General features: G+C 40.5%; 1 protein-coding gene across 9 annotated transcripts; it reads left to right on the top strand.

The window, feature by feature from the left end:
• Positions 1–2,295: 2,295 nt before the first annotated feature.
• Positions 2,296–19,467, top strand: glra2 (glycine receptor, alpha 2). Of its 9 annotated transcripts, XM_021321879.2 has the most exons (9): positions 3,068–3,157; positions 3,843–3,964; positions 8,224–8,251; positions 8,328–8,395; positions 10,885–11,108; positions 12,840–12,922; positions 13,023–13,375; positions 15,274–15,423; positions 18,225–18,497. In XM_021321879.2, the coding sequence occupies exons 2-9, from the start codon at positions 3,938–3,940 to the stop codon at positions 18,495–18,497; spliced, it is 1,206 nt and encodes a 401-aa protein (XP_021177554.2). In that variant the 5' UTR covers positions 3,068–3,157; positions 3,843–3,937. The 9 variants fall into 9 exon arrangements, with proteins under 9 accessions (XP_012728721.1, XP_012728716.1, XP_012728718.1 ...); XM_012873267.3 differs by having other exon boundaries at positions 2,296–3,157; positions 8,184–8,395; positions 15,372–15,423; positions 18,225–18,346; XM_012873262.3 differs by having other exon boundaries at positions 2,432–3,157; positions 8,184–8,395; positions 18,225–19,467.
• The last annotated feature ends 302 nt before the right edge of the window (positions 19,468–19,769 follow it).

Raw genomic sequence — 19,769 nt, 5'->3', positions numbered from 1 at the left:
GTCTGGTCCACCACCCTGACCCTCCCTCCGATTACCTTCTGGGAGGGTTACGCTCCAGGGGAGAACTATTGATTTCCTTGCTCTTTTATCCTGGATCATTGTCTTATTCTGGACTTTGAGTCCTCTCATTCCTCTGGTTCTTCTGGCCTGCTTGGCGATGGTTGGTGATGGTCACAAATAACTTCCCTCCATAACGGGTAACATTAAGCTCCTCTTCTCATCCTATTCCATACTGAAACTCAGCTCGCCACACGGACCAACACCCTCAGACTAGCCTCACTCTTCTCTAGCTCCAATAAATCTACTTTGACCAATGAGATCAACTTTCTGACTCACCCTACTCAGCTCATCTGTCACCCTTTTTCTCGCAATGACCCACCTTTACATGATAAAGGACCTCCTCCCGACCAGACACCTCCAGTCCCTTGTATTTCTATAAACCAGTTTAACTTTGATTGTTGTCTCCCAAAGTGTTTTCTTGCATGTGGGTCAAATGTTTGCCACAAAACATGATAAAAGGAGGATGTCCAGCCAGCAGTTAACTAGTTTAACCTCAACAACGCAATGGCTATGCAGCAGGATAATGTTTAAAAGCACACCAACAAGTCAATGGGTCCAAAACAAAAGGAAGGTTTCTAGTGCCTTTTTAATGCCTTGACTTAAATCCTATTGAAATCCTGTGGTAGGACTTTAAATCTTTGCTCAAAAACTCTCAAATGTGGCTGAATTGAAATAATTCTACACAGAAGGGGAGACACCATTTCTCAAGGGCCAGTAATCACATATGCTGGGTGGCAGTTGTTACTGCCAAGGTTGTCACAACCAGTAATTAGGTTTTAGGGGACAAATACGGTCACATATGGTGATGTTGGTTCGGATAACTTTTTCCCCTTGATTAAAGCTATAGTTGGTAATCCTATTAAGAAACACTTTTTATTATTCTGGGTAAAATGATCCTTATATCCTGACAGTAGTCAATACGTTATCAGAAAAAAGGAGGTTAAAAAATTGCTCTCTGTGAAAGCTGCAGGCCTCTAATACTCTGACCAATCCTGTCGTTCAGCCCGAATTGAAAGAGCCAATCAGATACCTTCATGTCTTCTCCTGCCCACTCTGTCCCCTCTGTCCCTCAAGTTCCAGAGGTATCACCGTATCTATTGATTGTCCCACATGCCATCATTCTGACGCGCTCATGTAACATGGGAAAGTACCATTAGACCAGGAAGAAGTTACAGATAGTCCCCATAAGGACGGTAAGCCACCAAAGATCATGACTGAATAAAGCTGGATGCCCAAAAATTGCTCCATGCAATCAGTAAAAAGTTAAATGGAGGGACATCTGTGGCGGAAAAAATGTGCAGAACCAGCAGGAATGACAACAACCTTCATGGCATTGTGAAGCAATGTGCTAAACCACTCCTGAACCACAGACAAAGTCAGAAACGTCTTACTTGTACTACAGACAAAAATGATTTATGTTGTAATCAAAGTCCCAGCATCAAGAGGAAGAATGGAGAGGCTGTCAGAAGACAGCTGTTGACATAATCCACAGGGATGGCAAGGCACAAAAGGTTATGGTTAAATGAACAATGACCTTTTCTGGCTGTTTGCTGTATCCAAGAATATTAAGTGAAAATGAGTGGAAGGAAAAAAGTGTGATAGGTCAAACACAACAAAATTATCCCAGACCAAGTAATGAGTGCATACAGTATAGGGTACAAGGTACAAGGAAATACCTTTAAGCAAGACAATATTTCCGTATTTGAAATCGTTTCTATATCAGTTTTACTTAATCTTCCAACTTCCTGAGAACCTGAAACCTGCATATTTACATTGACTTTAAGACATAACAATCTAAATTATAGGAAACAAATGGTTGAAACATTATTCTGTGTGGAATTAACCTAAATAATGTTAGTTCTACCTGTTGATTCTCTTACTGAATTAATGTTACTTTCAATGATTTTATAATTTAATAACGTACACCTTTATTGATGTTAGATTTTTGGGGTGGGTATGGGGGGGGGGGGTCAAGTTGGACCCCTATACAATTGTGGTACGGCTCTGCACACTCGGAAAAAGGAAGTGTAAAATGCACGGTGTGTAAAAAAAACAAAACACAATCAAGGGACGAGTCAGAGCAGCCAGTCAATCTTGAGTTACAGTGAAACCCCCTGGGAGCATTAAAAATCCCCCTTAAAATATAGGGATAGTCGGTGAAGTCGATGAAATCCCCGCTCACTCACAATCAGCTAACATTGCTGTTCCTATACTTAGACCTGAAAACGCGGAATATTCCCGGAGAAAGCAGCCCAGTCCTGATACGCGGCTGCGCGCACTGGGAGTTTCCTTTTGGAGGCAATCAGGGGGTGGGGGGATAAATCCAGCATTTAAAACTGCAAGGGTCAATCATCGCGGAACAAAAGCTGGAGGCATTTATTTTAGGGGGAAAAAAAACATTCCAGGTGATTTCCTCGCTCCTTTACTGGGTGAATTAAAACTCATCTCACGTTCGTCACTTTTTAAATGCCTTGCGCGTAAAGAATCCGAGAGCTCTCCAAGTGCTGAACCGAAAGAAGGAAAAGAAAGAAAGAAGAAAAAAATAGGCGTTCCTCTCTCGTTCCTTGACAGCCCATCTCACCTGAAAACGGTTTCACTTCAGTCAGAGCAGCAAGCCTGCAGCAGACCGAGGCTTGTTACATCTCAGCCTACATCCAAGTCGACGCGTGTTGGAGTTAACATCATTTAAACGATTTGTTGTCTGTTTGTTTGCTTCCCCCCTCACCGCGGGGAGCACTGATGTTTCTCCACACCTTCGATTCGAGCAGCGCGATCTCGTGAATCGGAGTTTTGTTCTTTTTTGTTGTTGTTGTTATTTATTTATTTATTTATTTTTCGGGGGTGAAACTGAACTATGATCTCTGAGGAATGTCTCCCGCGTTTCTGCGTGACCCGAGACAGCCCGAACGCCAACGACTTGGTCAGGAGGAGGACGCCGCTGTCCCCGTCTGGATTATGTGTTTGACTGATGTAAACCATATGGAAGAAATAGAATAGAAAAAGTGAAGCACATGGGGAAACCACCGGGAATGAAACGCTCCTTCGTTAAGGTTTTAGCCGCTTTGTTCACGTTCTTCATGGAGATGAACGACCTCAGGTGAGACATTTGATTATTTGAATTTACTGCGCTGTGATTGAGTTTTATTATTTTCGTTTTGAAGGGGAAACAAAGCATTGCACTTAATTCATTTACATATTTTTAATTAAACAGATTTTCTTTAACCTATCTTAACTTAACCAAAATGATAAATCATAAAATAATACAATTATGTAATTTATTCAATTAGTTTTAAATAAAAAAAATCTATAAAATCTGAGTTGCTTATTGTTTTGCAGGAACAAATAGAATAATAAGCACCATTTTTATTCTTGTAGGCATGTTTTGCTTGGTTGAAAATGACCACTGAGCGACATGTACCCACCTAATCGTATTAATGACTGTGAGTCTATGAGTCCATCGCTGCAAAATCCTTGCAGCTTGCACCTGCATGCTGCTGCGGCTCTGTGGGAATCTCGTGTTATGGACAGATTAGTCCCGTTTTGGAAGGGAAATCATATCTGATACCTTAATATACGTGTGTGTGTGTGGGTGTGTATGCGCGCATCTGTGCGTGTGTGTGTGTGTGTGTGTGTCACAGCACCTAGACGTTTTCTGTGCGAGCCCCTGACTCCCTGGCAGCTGCTGGGCTACACAGATAAGGTTTAACTCCTGCTTTTTGAGCTGGACTTCTTTCTGATCGAGTTCTCACCCCCCACCCCCTTTCACCATGTGTGCCTTTCAGAGTTGTGGACGCCAAGGAATACGATTCCAGGTCCTCCTCCAACATGTCTCCATCAGACTTTCTGGACTCGCTCATGGGTCGCACGTCCGGATACGATGCGCGAATTAGACCCAATTTCAAAGGTTTGTTCCTAACCACAAGGAGTCTTCATGCGCAGATACTTCACTTCGCACATTTTGAGAACTATAAATAGCCACAGAAATGACACTGTAAGTGTAAAGACAACTAATCTTTTAACCAGTGATGCACCGGATGCTATCTGTTGCCAAGGAACTGGGCCTCAAGAAACTCAATGGCAATGAGCATTCTCTCCAGTTACCAGCAACAGTGAGGACCTTGCTTAAACTTAATTACAATCCTCATCATGCCACTGCTGGTTATTTCTAATCTGAAAACCATCTCCAATTCAATGTCAACCTTTATTAAATGTTAGATCAGAATCAGGAGCTGGAAATATCGCAGCCACTCAGAAATAAGACCCTGGTTTTCACAGCAGACAGGGATGCCACCATGATGGGGCCAGAAGATTTATGGTACCCCAGGGGCTAGGCTGCAGACTATACCGACCTCCTCTGTTGTTGTTGTTGCTTTGATGCTGAGGACACACACGGCTTCCATCACTGGAAGGGTTTTGAGTGTGAAAAGCCTTCCCTTTTGGGGGGCTAAGGCACACTCTCAGCTCCTGGGGTCAGGGAGGCCATTTGTAACAGTCTATGGACTCCAGTAGGTAAAGCAGTTTAAAGAGGAAAACACAAGTGTACAGTGTCTTGCCCTTTTTTTTTTCATTGGTATTGCTAAGTCACGGACCAACGCACGGCAGCACACAACTGTGAGACGGAGATAGAATTATGACATCCAAAAAATGTGGTGTTTATTTGTAGTCATCTCCTCTTAATTTTACGTCTCTGTTAAATTATGTACAACCAACTGCCTATGGTGAATAGAGTCCACCTCTTCTTAGTTCAAGCTCAGCATAAATGCAGATATTCTGTGAAAACCTTAGAGGTTTGTTATTAAAAAAAAACACTTGTGAACAAACGGCGTGGTGGAGACCGGGGAACATGTCCTACTGCTCAGGGATTAAGCTGTGGAGAAGTTTACAGCAAGGCGAGTTTAAAGAGCGACCATGGAATGGTTTAGATAAAAGCTTTTTTTAATACAACGGCCTCGTCAGAGTCCGGCTCTAAGTACAATTGAGAATCTGTGTCTAGGCTTAAAAATTGCTGATAACAGCAGATCAAGGCAAGGCAAATTTATTTGGATAGCACATTTCAGTACGAGGACAACGTAAAGTGCTTTACATGATTAAAACATGGGAAAATAAAAACAGAATAAAAGCAAGTAAAAAAAACTATTGGAATCAAATGTAGGAAAATAAAATAAAACATAGGAAAATGGAAACTAAAAGCAAATATTAATGATTTTAAAAACAGTTGGACTACAAACTTAAACTAATGATGTTTTAGTAAAACAGTTTAACTAGAACAGTCAAAGGTAATCCTAAGCAAATGTGTTTTTAATCTTGATTTAAAGGAACTCAGGCTTTTAGCACATTTAGTCTTCTGAAAGTTTCTTCCAGATAAGTGGAGCATAGGAACTAAATGCTGCTTCTCCGTGTTTGGTTCTGGTTCTGCAGAGCAGGCTGGAGCCAGAAGACCTGAGTGGTCTGGAGGGATGATACGCTGATAACAAGTCTGTGATGTATTTAGGTGCTAAGCCATTCAGTGGTTTATAGACTAACAGGAGTATATTAAAGTCTATTCTCTCAGCTACAGGGAGCCAGTGTAAGGACTTCAGAACCGGGCTGATGTCCAGTTCTGAAGAGGCTTCATTCTGACTAAGCCTTAGCTACTGTGCTGTTTTTTCAACATTTAGATGTACAAAGCTGGTAGAGACATACCCCAAAAACACGTGACTGTAAGTGCAGTGAAAGATGGCCTGACAAATCATTAACTCAGGGTCGCTAATTACTAATGCACAAAACACTTTTTATATTTTTACTGAGAGAAAATCTATTAGAAACCCTTTGTGTTTGTAACTGACAAAAATTTCCACCACATCATGTTTGTGTCTTGTATAAAAATACTTAATAAAAACCATCAGTGTTTGTAGCTGAATAAAATGTCTGAATAATTTTATTCCCGTTGGGGAAATCCCGGCTATGCCAACATTTCTCTGATAGACTTGAGATGATTGGGGAAAATGTTTTGTTTTTAAGGTTATAATGAGCCATAAGACACTGACTTTGATGATTCAACTCAGATCGTTTTGATGCTAGATGCAGGTTTGACGTTAGCACAGGGATCTCTCTGTATTAAACACATAAATCTAAGCATCTTGCAGTCAGAAAGCAAACAAATCCGCATTAAGCGTCTGTGCGGTAAATCGTTAGTTTTTGCTGGTGAACTTGCTAGACGTACTTTGAAGAGTGTCGAACAGCCTTTCTAAAAAGGCTGACCTAGATTTCCTTGCCGAGTTTGTTGTGAGGAGATGTTGCCAGTCACCTTCTTTTTTTTTTTTTTTTGCTGTAAAAAAGTGGAAACTTGACGACAAACGGAGGCAAATATTAATACAGAGGGCCATGAAATATTGATGAGGGAAACACAGGGGAAGGGCAGCGGGAAGAGCTTACAACTTCACTTTTCAGTCTGGGGGAGGAGATTTGCCGTGATTCTAAATGCAAGTCTCGCAAAGATATTTTAGTTTAGGCTGTTGCGGAGAAAAGAAAATACTCTACCTAATGGAGTGTGGATACCTTTTCATCAATTTTTTAAGAAAGAAAATGCCAGTTCATGGTTCAGACCTGAAACAAACCTTTCACCTTTAAGTGTAGTTACTTTCTTAATTGATTACAAATAAACACTATGAATATATTATTTATGAATTAGAAATGGGATTTAATGTGGTAGAGCAGCACAAAAGAGTGCATAATTCTGAATTCTAGTTACAGATAAAACCTCGCCAAAGTCTGATTTGTATTCTTATTCTGCTCCCTTTACTCTGATACCCCTAAAAAACATGCTCTACATCCTCTTGCCTTCAGAAGTCCCCTTATCAGCAGATAGAGACCGCCTGTCTCTAATTTAATCTCCACCTGAGATGATAGACCCATTAGGCAGAGCATTAATTGGAGGAGTAGCTAAGAGAGCCACAGCAACTCTGGAGGAGCTACAGAGATCCAGAGCTCAGGTGGAACAATCTTGCAAGAGAACAACAGATGTACCCTTTAAAGTTTGCTACAAGAGGGACATAATCAAACATTTGGAAAGGGACGCTTTGATCAAATGAGACCAACTCTCTGTGGCCTATTTGTAAAATACTGTGTGTGATATAAAACTAACTCTGCTTATCAGCCTGACTACATTTTCCCCACGGAGAAATGTGGTGGTGACAAGGTCATGCTGTAAGGATAGAAACAGGGCTCTCCTGGAAGAAAACGTGTTGGAGCTTGCAAAAGAAACAAGACTGGGATGGAGACTCACCTAGAGGGTCAATAGAATAATTTTCATTAAAATAATGTGCTTGTTAGAATTGCCTAGTCAAAGTCCAGACCTAATTAAGAATCTATAGCAAAGCTTGAGATTCCATCCAATCTGATCGAGCTTTAGCAGTAAAAAGGAGTTGGCAGGAAGTATTGATTCAGAACTACCGAGTGCAAGGGCACGCCACACTTTCTGGATTTTTATTTTTTAAAATCAAAATAAAAAAAACTGTTTGGAAAACCATGTATCCATTTCCGTTTACTTCACAGTTGCGCTCTTGTATTGGTCCGTCGCATAAAATCCCAGTAAAATCCATTGACGTCTGTGGCTGTAACGTTTGCAAAATGTGAAAGGGGGTGTGTATACTTTTGCAAGGCACTTCATCATAAGAGAAGCCGCTTTTTATATGTTAATGGGAAATTTTGCTGATCAGATAATTCACTCCTCAGCTGACACACCACTTTGCATGTCTGCATGTCTTTGATGCTGTGTGCACGAATCCTCTACTTAATGTGTTAACAACAAATTCCCCCCCCGAAAGGATTACCTCCATTAGACATCATTACAAACATCATTAAGCCGATGCACATAGCCGATAATAATGTTACGTTCGATTTTAATTGCTCTTTCGGAGCATTCAGCCAAAAAAGGCAAGTGTAATTTCACATGCAACACGCCGCCATCCGGATAACATAACAGCATACTGCTTGTTGTATTGATGCATGTTCGAATACACGCTGAAGCAGGAGCGGCCCCAAGTTCCCTCTCACCTCAGACTCCCTGCTAAAAGATGTGGTTGAAGGCGTGTGTTTTTCGTTTTGCCCCCCCCGGTCATTGTCATTGTCATTCCATTTCACAGGTCCTCCTGTAAACGTTACATGCAATATTTTTATCAACAGCTTCGGCTCTGTCACAGAGACGACCATGGTGAGTGCTTCTGGATTTTATATTGATATCTTCCCTGTCCAATTTGTCAATGTGTTATTTATCCCTCAACCTGCAGGTCCACCAGTTAATGTTACCTGCAACATATTTATCAACAGCTTTGGTTCTATAGCAGAAACTACAATGGTGAGTGGAGTGTTGTGCAAAGCCCTGACCTCCCCTCTGGAGTTAAGATTGAATCGTTATGTTTTTACCCGCTGTTACTTTGTTTTTGTTTGTTGTTTTTTTTACTTTACCCCATGCATCTTTTATTTAATTGATTAAATTGGCGGGTTAAGCATTGATTTCTGCCCCCATGTGGCCCTTTGCAAACATGTTTTCCTCAGGTCCGCACTCCAACAAACCCAAACAAGTAATCTGGTTTAGGGCAGGCCGAGCAGATAAAAACGGGGTGGTGGTTTAAAACTATGTACATCAATCTGTCAAAGCGGAGAAAACGTAGCATCTATGAGAACATCTAAACTAATCAAGATCAAAGGATGCTTAATGGGAGATTATAACCACTTAGATAATAAATGGAAAATGTTAATTTGTGCAGGGAGCGGGGAAGACGTAGGACTGCCAGGGATTTACACAGCCTCAGACAGGCATGGCAAATACTTGGAACCGCCAATATGCTGACGAAATGTCAAACAACATAAGGGCTTTTCATCAACATGACATATCAATTACTCTAAACAACTGAGCTTTCTGACAGTTCATACTATTAACAGTAGCATCAGAGCTCCACTCATCCAGCTCCGCTAATCCATCATTTATTTACCTACTATAAAGGCTAATTCTGACAAGGAACCAATGGAGAAGGTCAGTTTAAGGAAAATTGTAATGCAACCCAATCAAGAGACGACATGTAAGGGTGATTAAGACTTTACACCTAGATGATGGATGTTTCCGCAAAGCATTCATTCAGAATTGGGTTCACCCGGCGTCCTTTTCATTAATTGTTCAGTGTCGTATCGCAGTGTTGCAGACTATTGTTTGACAAAAGGAACACAGTTTAGGTTTTAAAGCTTCATACAACTAAAAGTAGCATCTGAGTGCATGTTTATGTGGAATTTAGCTACTTTATATGTTTTTTTTTCTCTTGATGAAAGAAAAGATAGGTCTTATGACTTTGCATGAACATCACAATTATGCTGTTATTATGTCATTCTTTGTCCTGAATGGGATCATCATCCGACATTTAACCCCAATGATTCTTAAAAACAATAATTGGGTGCACAAGTAGGAAGCTATTGTTGTCTTTGTCTAATTCACAATAGACGCGCAATATCTGCTTGAATGTTGCACCTCAGCCGCATGAGTTTAGTAGTCATGTACAAGCTTTTGTGGCTGGATCTTTGACCACTCTTGGAGGTTAAATTAAACTCAGGTGGGCCATTTTTTCTATCAGGAACGGTGGAACCTATTTAATTTGGTACAGGCTGAGCTTTTAAACATCGCCTGCAAATTGTCAGAAAGGATTAAGCTCCTCTATTCCTCAAGCTCAATGGTAGTCTGCTTCATCCAGACTTTGTTCGAGACCATTGTCTTGTTAGAAAAGCTAGACTGCCCAGACTTCAACCATTCAGCTCTTCATTTGGAGACGGTGATTGAAGAATCCTTTATTATTCCGTCCATTTTGTACAATGCATTAGTTTCACAACGTGACAATGCCACCACCTGACCCATCGAGGCCGAAGCCTTGATAAGTTAAGACATTTTCAAAGCTTCAGCACCATTAACTGTCTGAGTTAATGTATGTTAGCAGGTGAGCCTGTAAAAATCCTAACCTGCACTGCAAAAACTTATCTAAAAATAAGTAAAATGTTCTTAAAGTTAGTGTATTTATTCTTTATTTGTGCAAGTAAATAAGGTGATCTGCCAATGGAATGAGTATTTTACCCCTAAAATAAGATAATTCGACATCCTGCACTTTAAATAAGATGATGGAGATGAATTGTTCCTATTTTAAGTGCAAAAATCTTATTCCGTAGACAAATCATCGTATTTACCTGCTCAAATCAAGGACAAATACACTAATTTTAAGAGCATTTTACTTATTTCTAGTTCCGTTTTTGCAGTGTGAGTAGATTAGGAAAAAATCAGCTATGAATAAAAACTTGTGAACCCAAATGTTGTTTTCAGAAATGATTATACTCTTAAAAAATTAGTTAAATAAATCACGATGATGATGATGATGATGATGATGATGATGATTAAGATGATGATGATGATGATGATGATGATGAAGAAGAAGAAAACTTTCGAAAAGAGCTGTATATATATTGATGTTCTCATTGTGTGGCTGTGTACATTTTACATTAAGTAACCAAAGTTATGGAAGCAGAATGTGTAAATCTACAAATTACAGTTTAAGTGAAACAACACACGCTTGGAGTTTTGGTAAGGTTGCTCGCTTGCTTCTTGAATTACGTCATTTATCGATGATAGAAAGACATTTACAAAGATTTGACAATTTATTACCAGTAATTATATCTTTTACTTGGTGAAAGAGTCATATTATAGCACAACATGTGCGATTGTTACTTCATATTTCCATCGTCGGCATGCATTCCTCATAGCCCCAAATCGCTGTGCAGCAAAATATGCAAAGCCTCTTGTGGTCTCTGCAGGATTACAGAGTGAACATCTTCCTGCGGCAGAAGTGGAATGACCCACGGCTGGCGTACAGTAAATACCCAGACTCCTCGCTCGACCTGGACCCGTCCATGCTGGACTCCATATGGAAGCCGGATCTTTTCTTTGCCAACGAGAAAGGGGCCAACTTCCACGACGTCACCACGGACAACAAGCTGCTGCGCATCTTTAAGGATGGCACTGTGCTATACAGCATCAGGTGACGTGGAGCATGTTTAAATGTTAGAAAGGTAGAAAATATGCCTTGCAAAAGCAGACATGCCATTTTTTTATAAAGCTGTACTGTGTTTACCACCAAAAACCTCAATGGATTTTATGGGGATTTTATGGGAAAAATCGACAAAAGATGTGAGACTTGGCAGGAGGTTCACTTTCACGTTTCAGAGGAGCCTGGTCCAAATCTAAGTCCAATTCAGAATGTTGTGACAAGACTTAAACACTATTGCTCACAGACTCCCTCCGTCTACTTTGACAGAGCTAGAGCTGTTTTGCTATAAAAAAAAAAATGTGCAAACATATCTTTTATCTAGGTGTGCAAAGCTGGCAGAGATATAAACGTGCAGCTTTAATTTATCTGAAAGGTGCCTCTATACAAAGTATTGACACAGGGAACCAAAATATAAATGCACAACCATTTTGTGCATTTATAATTCAGATTTTCTTTGTAAAATAAATGTAAATCAAGAATGCTTTTCCGTCCTTTTCACATTTATGCGCTGCTTTATGTTGGCCGATCAGAAACAATCCACATAAAATACCTGGAAGTCTGTGGTTGCAATGTGACAAAATGTGAAGAAATTCAAAGAATATGAGAACCTGCAAGGCACCTCCAACTTAGAACAGAATGGGGTTAGAAATATTTTGGGAAAAGCTTTTATAATTAGGAATGGTTTAATACATTAAAAATGATTTCTGGATATTTTTACCTCATGTCTAAAAGCTAACGAATTGTTAGTAGTTGCAACTAGCATAAGTTGTAGTTGCAGTTTATAGTTCTGAGTAAAATAGTGAAAGATGCATTCCCTTATGAACCAAAAACCTCTGCAGCCGGCATAACACCAGAGCTTGTTCAGTCGCTGCTTTCCTTAAACTTCCTCAGACTTCAAAGACTCTCCATCTAAAGCATGCAATTTTAAATTGATTTCATCTGGGATGCTCACTCCTTTGAAATACTCTAATATGTTGAACATCAGTGGATTTCTAAGGCAAGACAGATTGTTTTTATTCTTATTATTCCTTCACAGAAAGGAACTCTGATTGAAAAGCGCAAGCTCATCCAAAGGGCTTTGAGTGGAAATCTGAAGGAGAGAAAGAAGATTGTATTCTCTTTTTCTTGCCTCTAAGCAGAGCCGAGCTCGCAGACGACACCATCTGTCGTCTCTGGATGTGCGACATTTAAAGGCTCTTACAGCTGTTACTGTAAACATGGCGCAGGTACAAGATTTGAAAACAGGTTACCTCCCATTTCAATGCAACCCCCCCGCCGCACGCGGCATTCAATTTCTTTTCTGCAAAGATACGATGCAACGCGGATCAATTTTGAGTCCATTTGGAGAGCAGCTCAGGGCTGAGTGGTGCACAGGTGTAGAGGTGGAGTGGGCGAACGAGAGAAATCAAAGTTGGTTAACCACACACTTCAGTCGGGGGTGGGGGAGAAATGACAGAGCGGGCAGACCGCCGACCGCAATGCATTACTGAAACAATAAGTTGCAGTAATGAAACTGTGATGGGAACCCGCTGAAGGGAATCCAACAAGACATATTGCAGGTTCTCGGCCAGACCCAGTGCAGAGACTCGTGAAAGGTGCCGACAGTAATGTGATTCTTCAATCTGTCGTCAAATCACGTGTTCTGGCACTAGTTCAAGGTTTCATCGGATTAATCTGCTGAACCCACTTTGGTTTATATTATGACCTTCTCTCGCATCGCAGGTTGACGCTCATTCTGTCCTGTCCAATGGATCTGAAGAATTTCCCCATGGATGTTCAAACTTGTACGATGCAGCTGGAAAGTTGTGAGCGCTGATCTTTTGTGTTTTTTTTTTTTTGAACGCACATCCCGAGTTGAAAATCCGCTCTTTATCTAAACACCCTCTGTCGTTTTGTTGTCTCCAGTCGGCTACACCATGAACGACTTGGTTTTCGAGTGGCTGGAGAACGGCGCCGTGCAGGTCTCGGAGGGACTCACCCTGCCGCAGTTCATCATGAGGGAGGAGAAGGAGCTGGGCTACTGCACCAAACATTACAACACTGGCAAGTTCACCTGCATCGAAGTCAAGTTCCACCTGGAGCGGCAGATGGGCTACTACCTGATCCAGATGTACATCCCGTCTCTCCTCATCGTCATCCTCTCCTGGGTGTCGTTTTGGATAAATATGGACGCTGCTCCCGCGAGAGTGGCGCTGGGCATCACCACTGTGCTTACGATGACCACTCAAAGCTCTGGCTCTAGAGCTTCTCTTCCAAAGGTACAGTTTGCCTTTTTATTTCTATTTGACCATCAGAAGTATTAAAGATCTCATACTTTAGTGCTAAGTGCCACATTTTTTTTTCTCACCAGTCATTCAGAGGTACATACAACACTTCTACTTGAACATCTTGCTGCAGTACACCGTCTTGCTTTTGTGCTCCTTGCCCCTATATTTAGCTTCATCCATCTTCCCGGATCACCATGTTTTATGGTGGGAATAATGTGTTCAGGTTCCTGACCAGTGTTAGTTTTTCGCCAAACATAGAGTTTTGTACTTAGAGTTTGTTTTAGTGCCATCCGACTAGAGCACCCTCTTCCACGTGCATGCTGTGTTCCCTAGTGGCAAATTGGACTTCTTATGGCTTTTTTTTGTGCCACTTCTAAATACAGGCCAATTTTGCACAGTCCACAAGTAATAGTTGTGTTAGGAACAGATATCTAACCTTCACCTTTGCCGCTCTGAGCAGTGGATCTCTGCAGCTCCCCCAGAGTCGGCCTCTTGGCTGCTTCTCTGATTGAGTCTGCTCGGCCGGCTTGTCAGTGGAGGGGAACCTAAAACGCACACCAGGGGGAAAAATTAGGATGCATCATGAAATATTGTTTTTCTTTCTTTTTCATGTCTATTTATGATTCGTCTCCAGAAAACACATTTATTCAGTTACAAGTAAACATAGAAAGTGAAGCTATATGTATCATATTGAGCACATGTTGTTAATGGAAAACTCTAATGTGTGCCGTGAAGCCTTGCTCTTAAACATCATTGAAGTTCTTCATTGTATAATTGGTCGACCCTGAAAAGAGGATGGTTCATATTATTTCACTAAATGGTAAAAATGAATGTGGCAGTCATGATCATAAGCGTAAGGGAACCTTTCTAGGTTCTTGCTTTATTCCTGACCACTTAATCTGACCAATGAGAGGAGCTTTATAGAGTTTTCTGTTTTTACGAAAACTATGCAGTGTTTGTAACGCATAAATCAATTGCATTCATTACATTTTATCCCTTAAATTTCTTACCATAATTAGGTGAAAGTAGGTGGCACTCCTAAAGCAATATTTCAAAACAAGAGGCCCTAATTCGTAATTCAGACCAACACAAATCCAAATCCTAAATGGCAGGGTAAAATAAATGAAAATAAATGTACAGTCTATTCAAACAACAGGGCAACGCAAACTGGCACAAACACATTTAATCACAAGCAAGACCATATTGGTAGAACTGCTGATCCAACGTACCCTGAAGTCAAAAAGGCAATTGTTTTCACACGTTTGTTACAGAAAACACGTATGCATTACAAACAGCAGGGCGATATTGCAAACGCTTCCTTTCAATTACGGAAAACAGCCACGCACAGTCCTCCAGGCACAGCAGGATCTCAACAATCAATCCATCTCATCATTATCAAAGGCTACAGCCGGCGTCACGACAGACGTGAAAAAACACACGCGCGCGCTGATAAATATTTCAAGAGAAGCTTTTGAGAGCTTTGACTCATGGAAACAATAACTCTGCGTCCTCAGAAAGCTGAGTTGCTCTCTCCACATGCTAATCAGCTGTCATGAAAGAGGCGGGGTCTCTGGGATGAAAAGGAAAAGCTGCGAACATCATGTTTAACTTTCCAAACATTACAGATGAAAATCAGCACTACTGATTATTTCCCATTGTTCGGTGCCAGTCTAACACTTGACACTAGCAGAAACGGAGGAAGACGCCTAAGCAAACGCCGCAAATATTTACATCAAGTGAAAACTAAAAAAAAAAACAAAGGAAACTGAGTTAAATTTCCTAATCAGTTCAGTTTGAAGTGAAATCAGAAATTCATGCTGCATTTTGTACTGCAAGTGGATGCTGTCACCGTGTTGGGTCTAACAAAGAAAATCTGTTTTGTCTCTCAGGTCTCGTACGTGAAAGCCATTGATATCTGGATGGCTGTGTGTCTGCTCTTTGTATTTGCTGCATTGCTAGAATATGCTGGGGTTAATTTTGTCTCCAGGCAACAGAAAGAGTTCCTCCGCCTGAGGCGAAGACAAAGAAGGAATCACAAGGTAAGGCTTCAAAGACTTTACAAAGTTGCTGTTTGGATAGGACACTTTTAGGCACTCCAGTCTGACTTTGGAGCTCAGTTTTCCCCTTCATCTACATACATAAATGATGCCTTCAAAAAGCAAGTATTTTGAAAGCGGCTGCTGCTGCGGTGCTCTATTGATGATTCTGCATCAGAAAAACCAGGCCAAGCCCATTTGAGCTGCATTAAAAAAAAATAAAAAATGTAGCTACATCTGAACAAATGCAAACACTTCTTATGAAATCCTCCCCTATGGGTCAAGCCTGAAAGGTCTACTGCTTGAACTTGCCTGTTCTGTATGCAGTGGAAGTTTAAATCTGAAAAAAAAAAACATGTGCCAGACATGATGAAAGTAATTTAAATTAAATTCATTTTCCAGATAGCAAACATAATCTTGAGATGGGGTAGCCTACTCACTTTTAAAAACTTTCAACCCAGGGGGCGCGGCAACGTGAAGAAGTCTGCTTTGCAAAAAAAAAAAGGCTAGCCGTATTTTCAGGTCTGTCGGGGATTTTCTGGACGTAGTCCTTGAATGAGCCTAAACATCTGATTGACTTTAGCTGATGCTGTTACTCAAAGTCTGTCGCGCTAAGTTTTAGAAGTTTCTCATTTAAGCTAGCACTTTTATCTGTAATCCAGCTGGAACAGTCATTGTGACATTTGACACATTTCTTTACTGTAGAATATTTTATATACTGTTGTTATTACCACCTGTGATGGTGTATGATTGCATATTAAACATAGGATTTTTTTTTCTAAAATCTGTGATCTAGAGGTATAAAAATATTATCATCTGTGAATATTTTTTAAAGTTGTGTGACAGAGTGTGTCTGGTGTATATACTTTTAAAATATCTTGTGTAAATTGAGCTTGCAATTGTATGTCCTTGTTTATCAGGTAAATAAAAGATTTGGTACAGGTTGAACCATAGGTGGCGACAACAGCAAGAAACTAATATTTCACAAACAAAAGCAATTGTGAAACTTGTGGTGTTAGAAAATCAGAAAACTTCTAAATATTGAACATTTCTTCATACTGATGGTGTGTTTAGTTTAAAGAGCTCATAGTGAAATTGCAATGAGCTTATCTATACTATCTTAGTCACTGATATGTTTTATTGATGCAATGATCTCAGTAAAAACACAAAATAAAAAACCCTTCTTGCCTAATTTTGAACAGTCACGCAAAAAGAACACATAGGCACTGATCCAGGAGTACTTTCTAGGTTAAGGAAAAGTAAAAAGGCAATGACAGGAGTGGCTCTTTCAGTGGCTTCATCTCGGAAAGATGAGCTCAGGAGATGGGCTCTCAGTCGGTTTTCAAGTCTAGAGGATGATAGAGAGCAGATAGTTAGGCACAGAAAGGCTTAGACAATAGCCATGTCTCAGAGAAAGATAGAAGTGACCATCCAGTAGTTCTGCACCCATTATAGAAGGACACTGCTATTTCCTAAAAGGCCGCAGAAAAATCTATGAGAGTTTGCTAAACACACATGTTCATGACTCCAAATGACTCAAAATGGGACCTGATGACATAAAGAAGTAGATCTCACCTCCTTTTAAAACAGTTCCTATGGTCAAACATAGCAAGGGAAGAAGCATAATGCAAGTATTGCTTCAAGAAAAAAACTAAAAAAATAGATACAAAATGGGGGAAGATGGAGGAATAAAGACACCCTTTCACCTTGTCTTACATACATAAAGCTTGCTACCAAGAATGGAAAAACACTTTAAAAGGTTTATATATGTTTTATGTAAATTTTGTTGAATTATTTGCAGACCCACTGCAGCCACCGCTTTTATTGGCGCCCCTGATAAAGAGCCGTAAAAGATATCAACATAAATTCATCGTTTATTGCAGAATTGCATCTCACGCTGAAAACTCCAACCCTCGTTTCACTATAACTATTCTGTGGAAGGAAAAAGAAATCCATACGTAAACACCACATAATCTCATTTTATATTATGCAGAGGGTAAGTCAGGATTTATGATAATATTTTGTCTCCACATGCCAAATCTTTTGTCGTGGCAGGCATGGCTTGGGAGGTCAATCGATTTTATGATTAATCTAAATGTTTCTCAAAATGTGCTTAATTCCTTCATGTTTTAGATCCACAATTTTGAAATACACCTCCACACAGATACCTCAACCACAAAAACTGTTAAACCAGCTTTAAGACAAGGAAATGTATCAATCAACTAATATAAGTAATAAATATAGTAGCGCTGTACGAATACAAACCATTTAACATTTAGTAGTATAAGTGTTTTTCTGGTGAGTGTCCAGTTCACACAGCTGTTCAAACATTATTCATAAGGCATCTTCAAACTTTTTAATTGGCTGCGGATGAGGGTTGATATTGTTACCGAAAAACATTGAAAGTAAACATCGAGTGTGTGCAATTACGGCGAAGCTACTGAAATGCCCTTCGGCCTCGGCTCTGCGTTTTAGTATGACAGCAGACGGGTGCGGGGTAAATGGGAAAAACGGAGGAGGTGGTGCCCTGCTTTTGTTTGGCTGAAATTACGATTGAATCCCCCTGCAGCATTCATACTATTGCTTTTTCATTAAAGTGCATCTGGTTATCCTGCGTATTCTAATTCATTTAGAAGAGTTCGTAATATCTGGTGATTAACATGCACGTGTAATCGCTGTACTGCGCAAGTGCACGCCTCTGGCTACTGAGACACAAGGCATGACATTTGAGCTATTGCGGTACATCAAACTATCATCCACACATTCACATGTTTTTTTTGTGTTTGTTTGTTTGTTTTGTTCAGGAGGAGGAAGGCCGCTTTAATTTGGCTGGGTACAACATGAGTCAGTGCATGCCCACAAAGGACGGCTCGGCTGTTAAGAATGCGGTTCCTGCTCCGAACCCCCAGCGCTCAACTCCGAAAGACATAGACGCTATGAGGAAAAAGTTTGTGGACCGAGCCAAGAGGATAGACACGATCTCCAGGGCGGCCTTCCCTCTGGCCTTTTTGATCTTCAACGTCTTCTACTGGATCACATACAAGATCATCCGACATGAAGATGTCCACAAACAGTAATGGATGGTCCCTCGGCTGACGCCGTTGTCTCTTCCCTTTTCTCAGACTGAGAAACGCCAGGGGAAACCGAGAGGCACCGCGGCGACAACGGCGTTGTTTTCTTCAGGGATAATGTACAATGTTCACGCATTACAAAGATAAAATGCTCACGTTTCTGATAACGTGAAGGTTCTTGAATCACGGACACTTTGTTTGTTTGTCGCCCCGCTGCATAGTATCTGATAAAGACTAAGCGAGTCGCCGGACAAAACGGACCAAACCCCCCCCCCCCCCCATGAATCAACCTGCTCTGAAATCTCTACAACCAAGGAAACATTCCACGGATTTGTGACCGTAGCTATAGCTTAGATCCTCAAAGACTGTTTTTGATGCAAAGTTTCTTATCGGGGACGTTCCAACTGTTTTATAGTGTACTGTTGTTTCGGCACTTCTTCGTCTCTGTTCAAAACGAGTCCTCAGCAAGCGGAGCATGTATACATGTATTAAAAATCAAGGAGCTGCACACGTCTCAGGTACGGCTGTGAAGGAAGGCGATGGAGATCTGGGGCGGGGATCTGCAGATTCCGTTTTTATGAAATACCTGAAGCCTTAGATATTAGATTTGGTTCGGATGAAGTGCTACGCTCTTGTATTCTTTCTTTCTTTCTTTCTTTTTTTCTCCACACTTCTATCTAGCAAGTGTTCACGGATAACTGATGTCACAAAAAGTTGTGGGTTTTGTTCACGTGTTTTTCATTTCTGCCCTCCATTTTCACAGTTATTCGTTAAACAGGCGGATTTTTAAACAAATGTATAACTGGGGCCAACAGACTCTGATTGTACATTATTCTGTGTTGTCACATGCATACTTATTTATTCATAATTACTCCAGGTATATTTCGTACTCTGTTTTGTAGATTTAGTTCAATGAAATATTTATTGTAATGACTCAAAGGTTATGTTTATAAAGTTATATCTTTGTGTAAACCTATTCAGTTTCCTCTGCAGACTATTTTCATGTGTCATCGCACCTTCAGGTAAGATCAGGGGCTTTACTGACGATTCAGTTTTACGGAAAATTGGCTTTTCTCTAAAGCATATCGCAAGAAAAGATCACAAATAACCTAAAATACACAAAGCACATGTCTATAATAAATAAACATTTAAAAACATAGCACAACTTTGTGTAATTTCAAACGTTTGTCAGTCGGTACAATCGTTTTACATCCTTTCTACTTACATTTTGTAGCTGTGAACAAATCACTGCCATGCCATGCTTTAATCACTACTTAA

The sequence above is a fragment of the Fundulus heteroclitus genome, chromosome 7, assembly GCF_011125445.2.
Source record: "Fundulus heteroclitus isolate FHET01 chromosome 7, MU-UCD_Fhet_4.1, whole genome shotgun sequence".
Taxonomy (NCBI): Eukaryota; Metazoa; Chordata; class Actinopteri; order Cyprinodontiformes; family Fundulidae; genus Fundulus; species Fundulus heteroclitus.
Note: the sequence above shows the minus strand (reverse complement) of the source record. Positions and strands in the feature narration are given on the sequence as shown.

What these genes read in the sequence shown, in the direction of transcription:
- glra2 (XM_012873262.3), top strand. Translation starts at nt 3,072, where the DNA reads ATGGGGAAACCACCGGGAATGAAACGCTCCTTCGTTAAGGTTTTAGCC. An exon ending in CTATAGCAGAAACTACAATG is followed by an intron (nt 8,396 to 10,884) that starts GTGAGTGGAGTG and finishes TGGTCTCTGCAG; the next exon opens with GATTACAGAGTGAACATCTT. An exon ending in TACGATGCAGCTGGAAAGTT is followed by an intron (nt 12,923 to 13,022) that starts GTGAGCGCTGAT and finishes TGTTGTCTCCAG; the next exon opens with TCGGCTACACCATGAACGAC.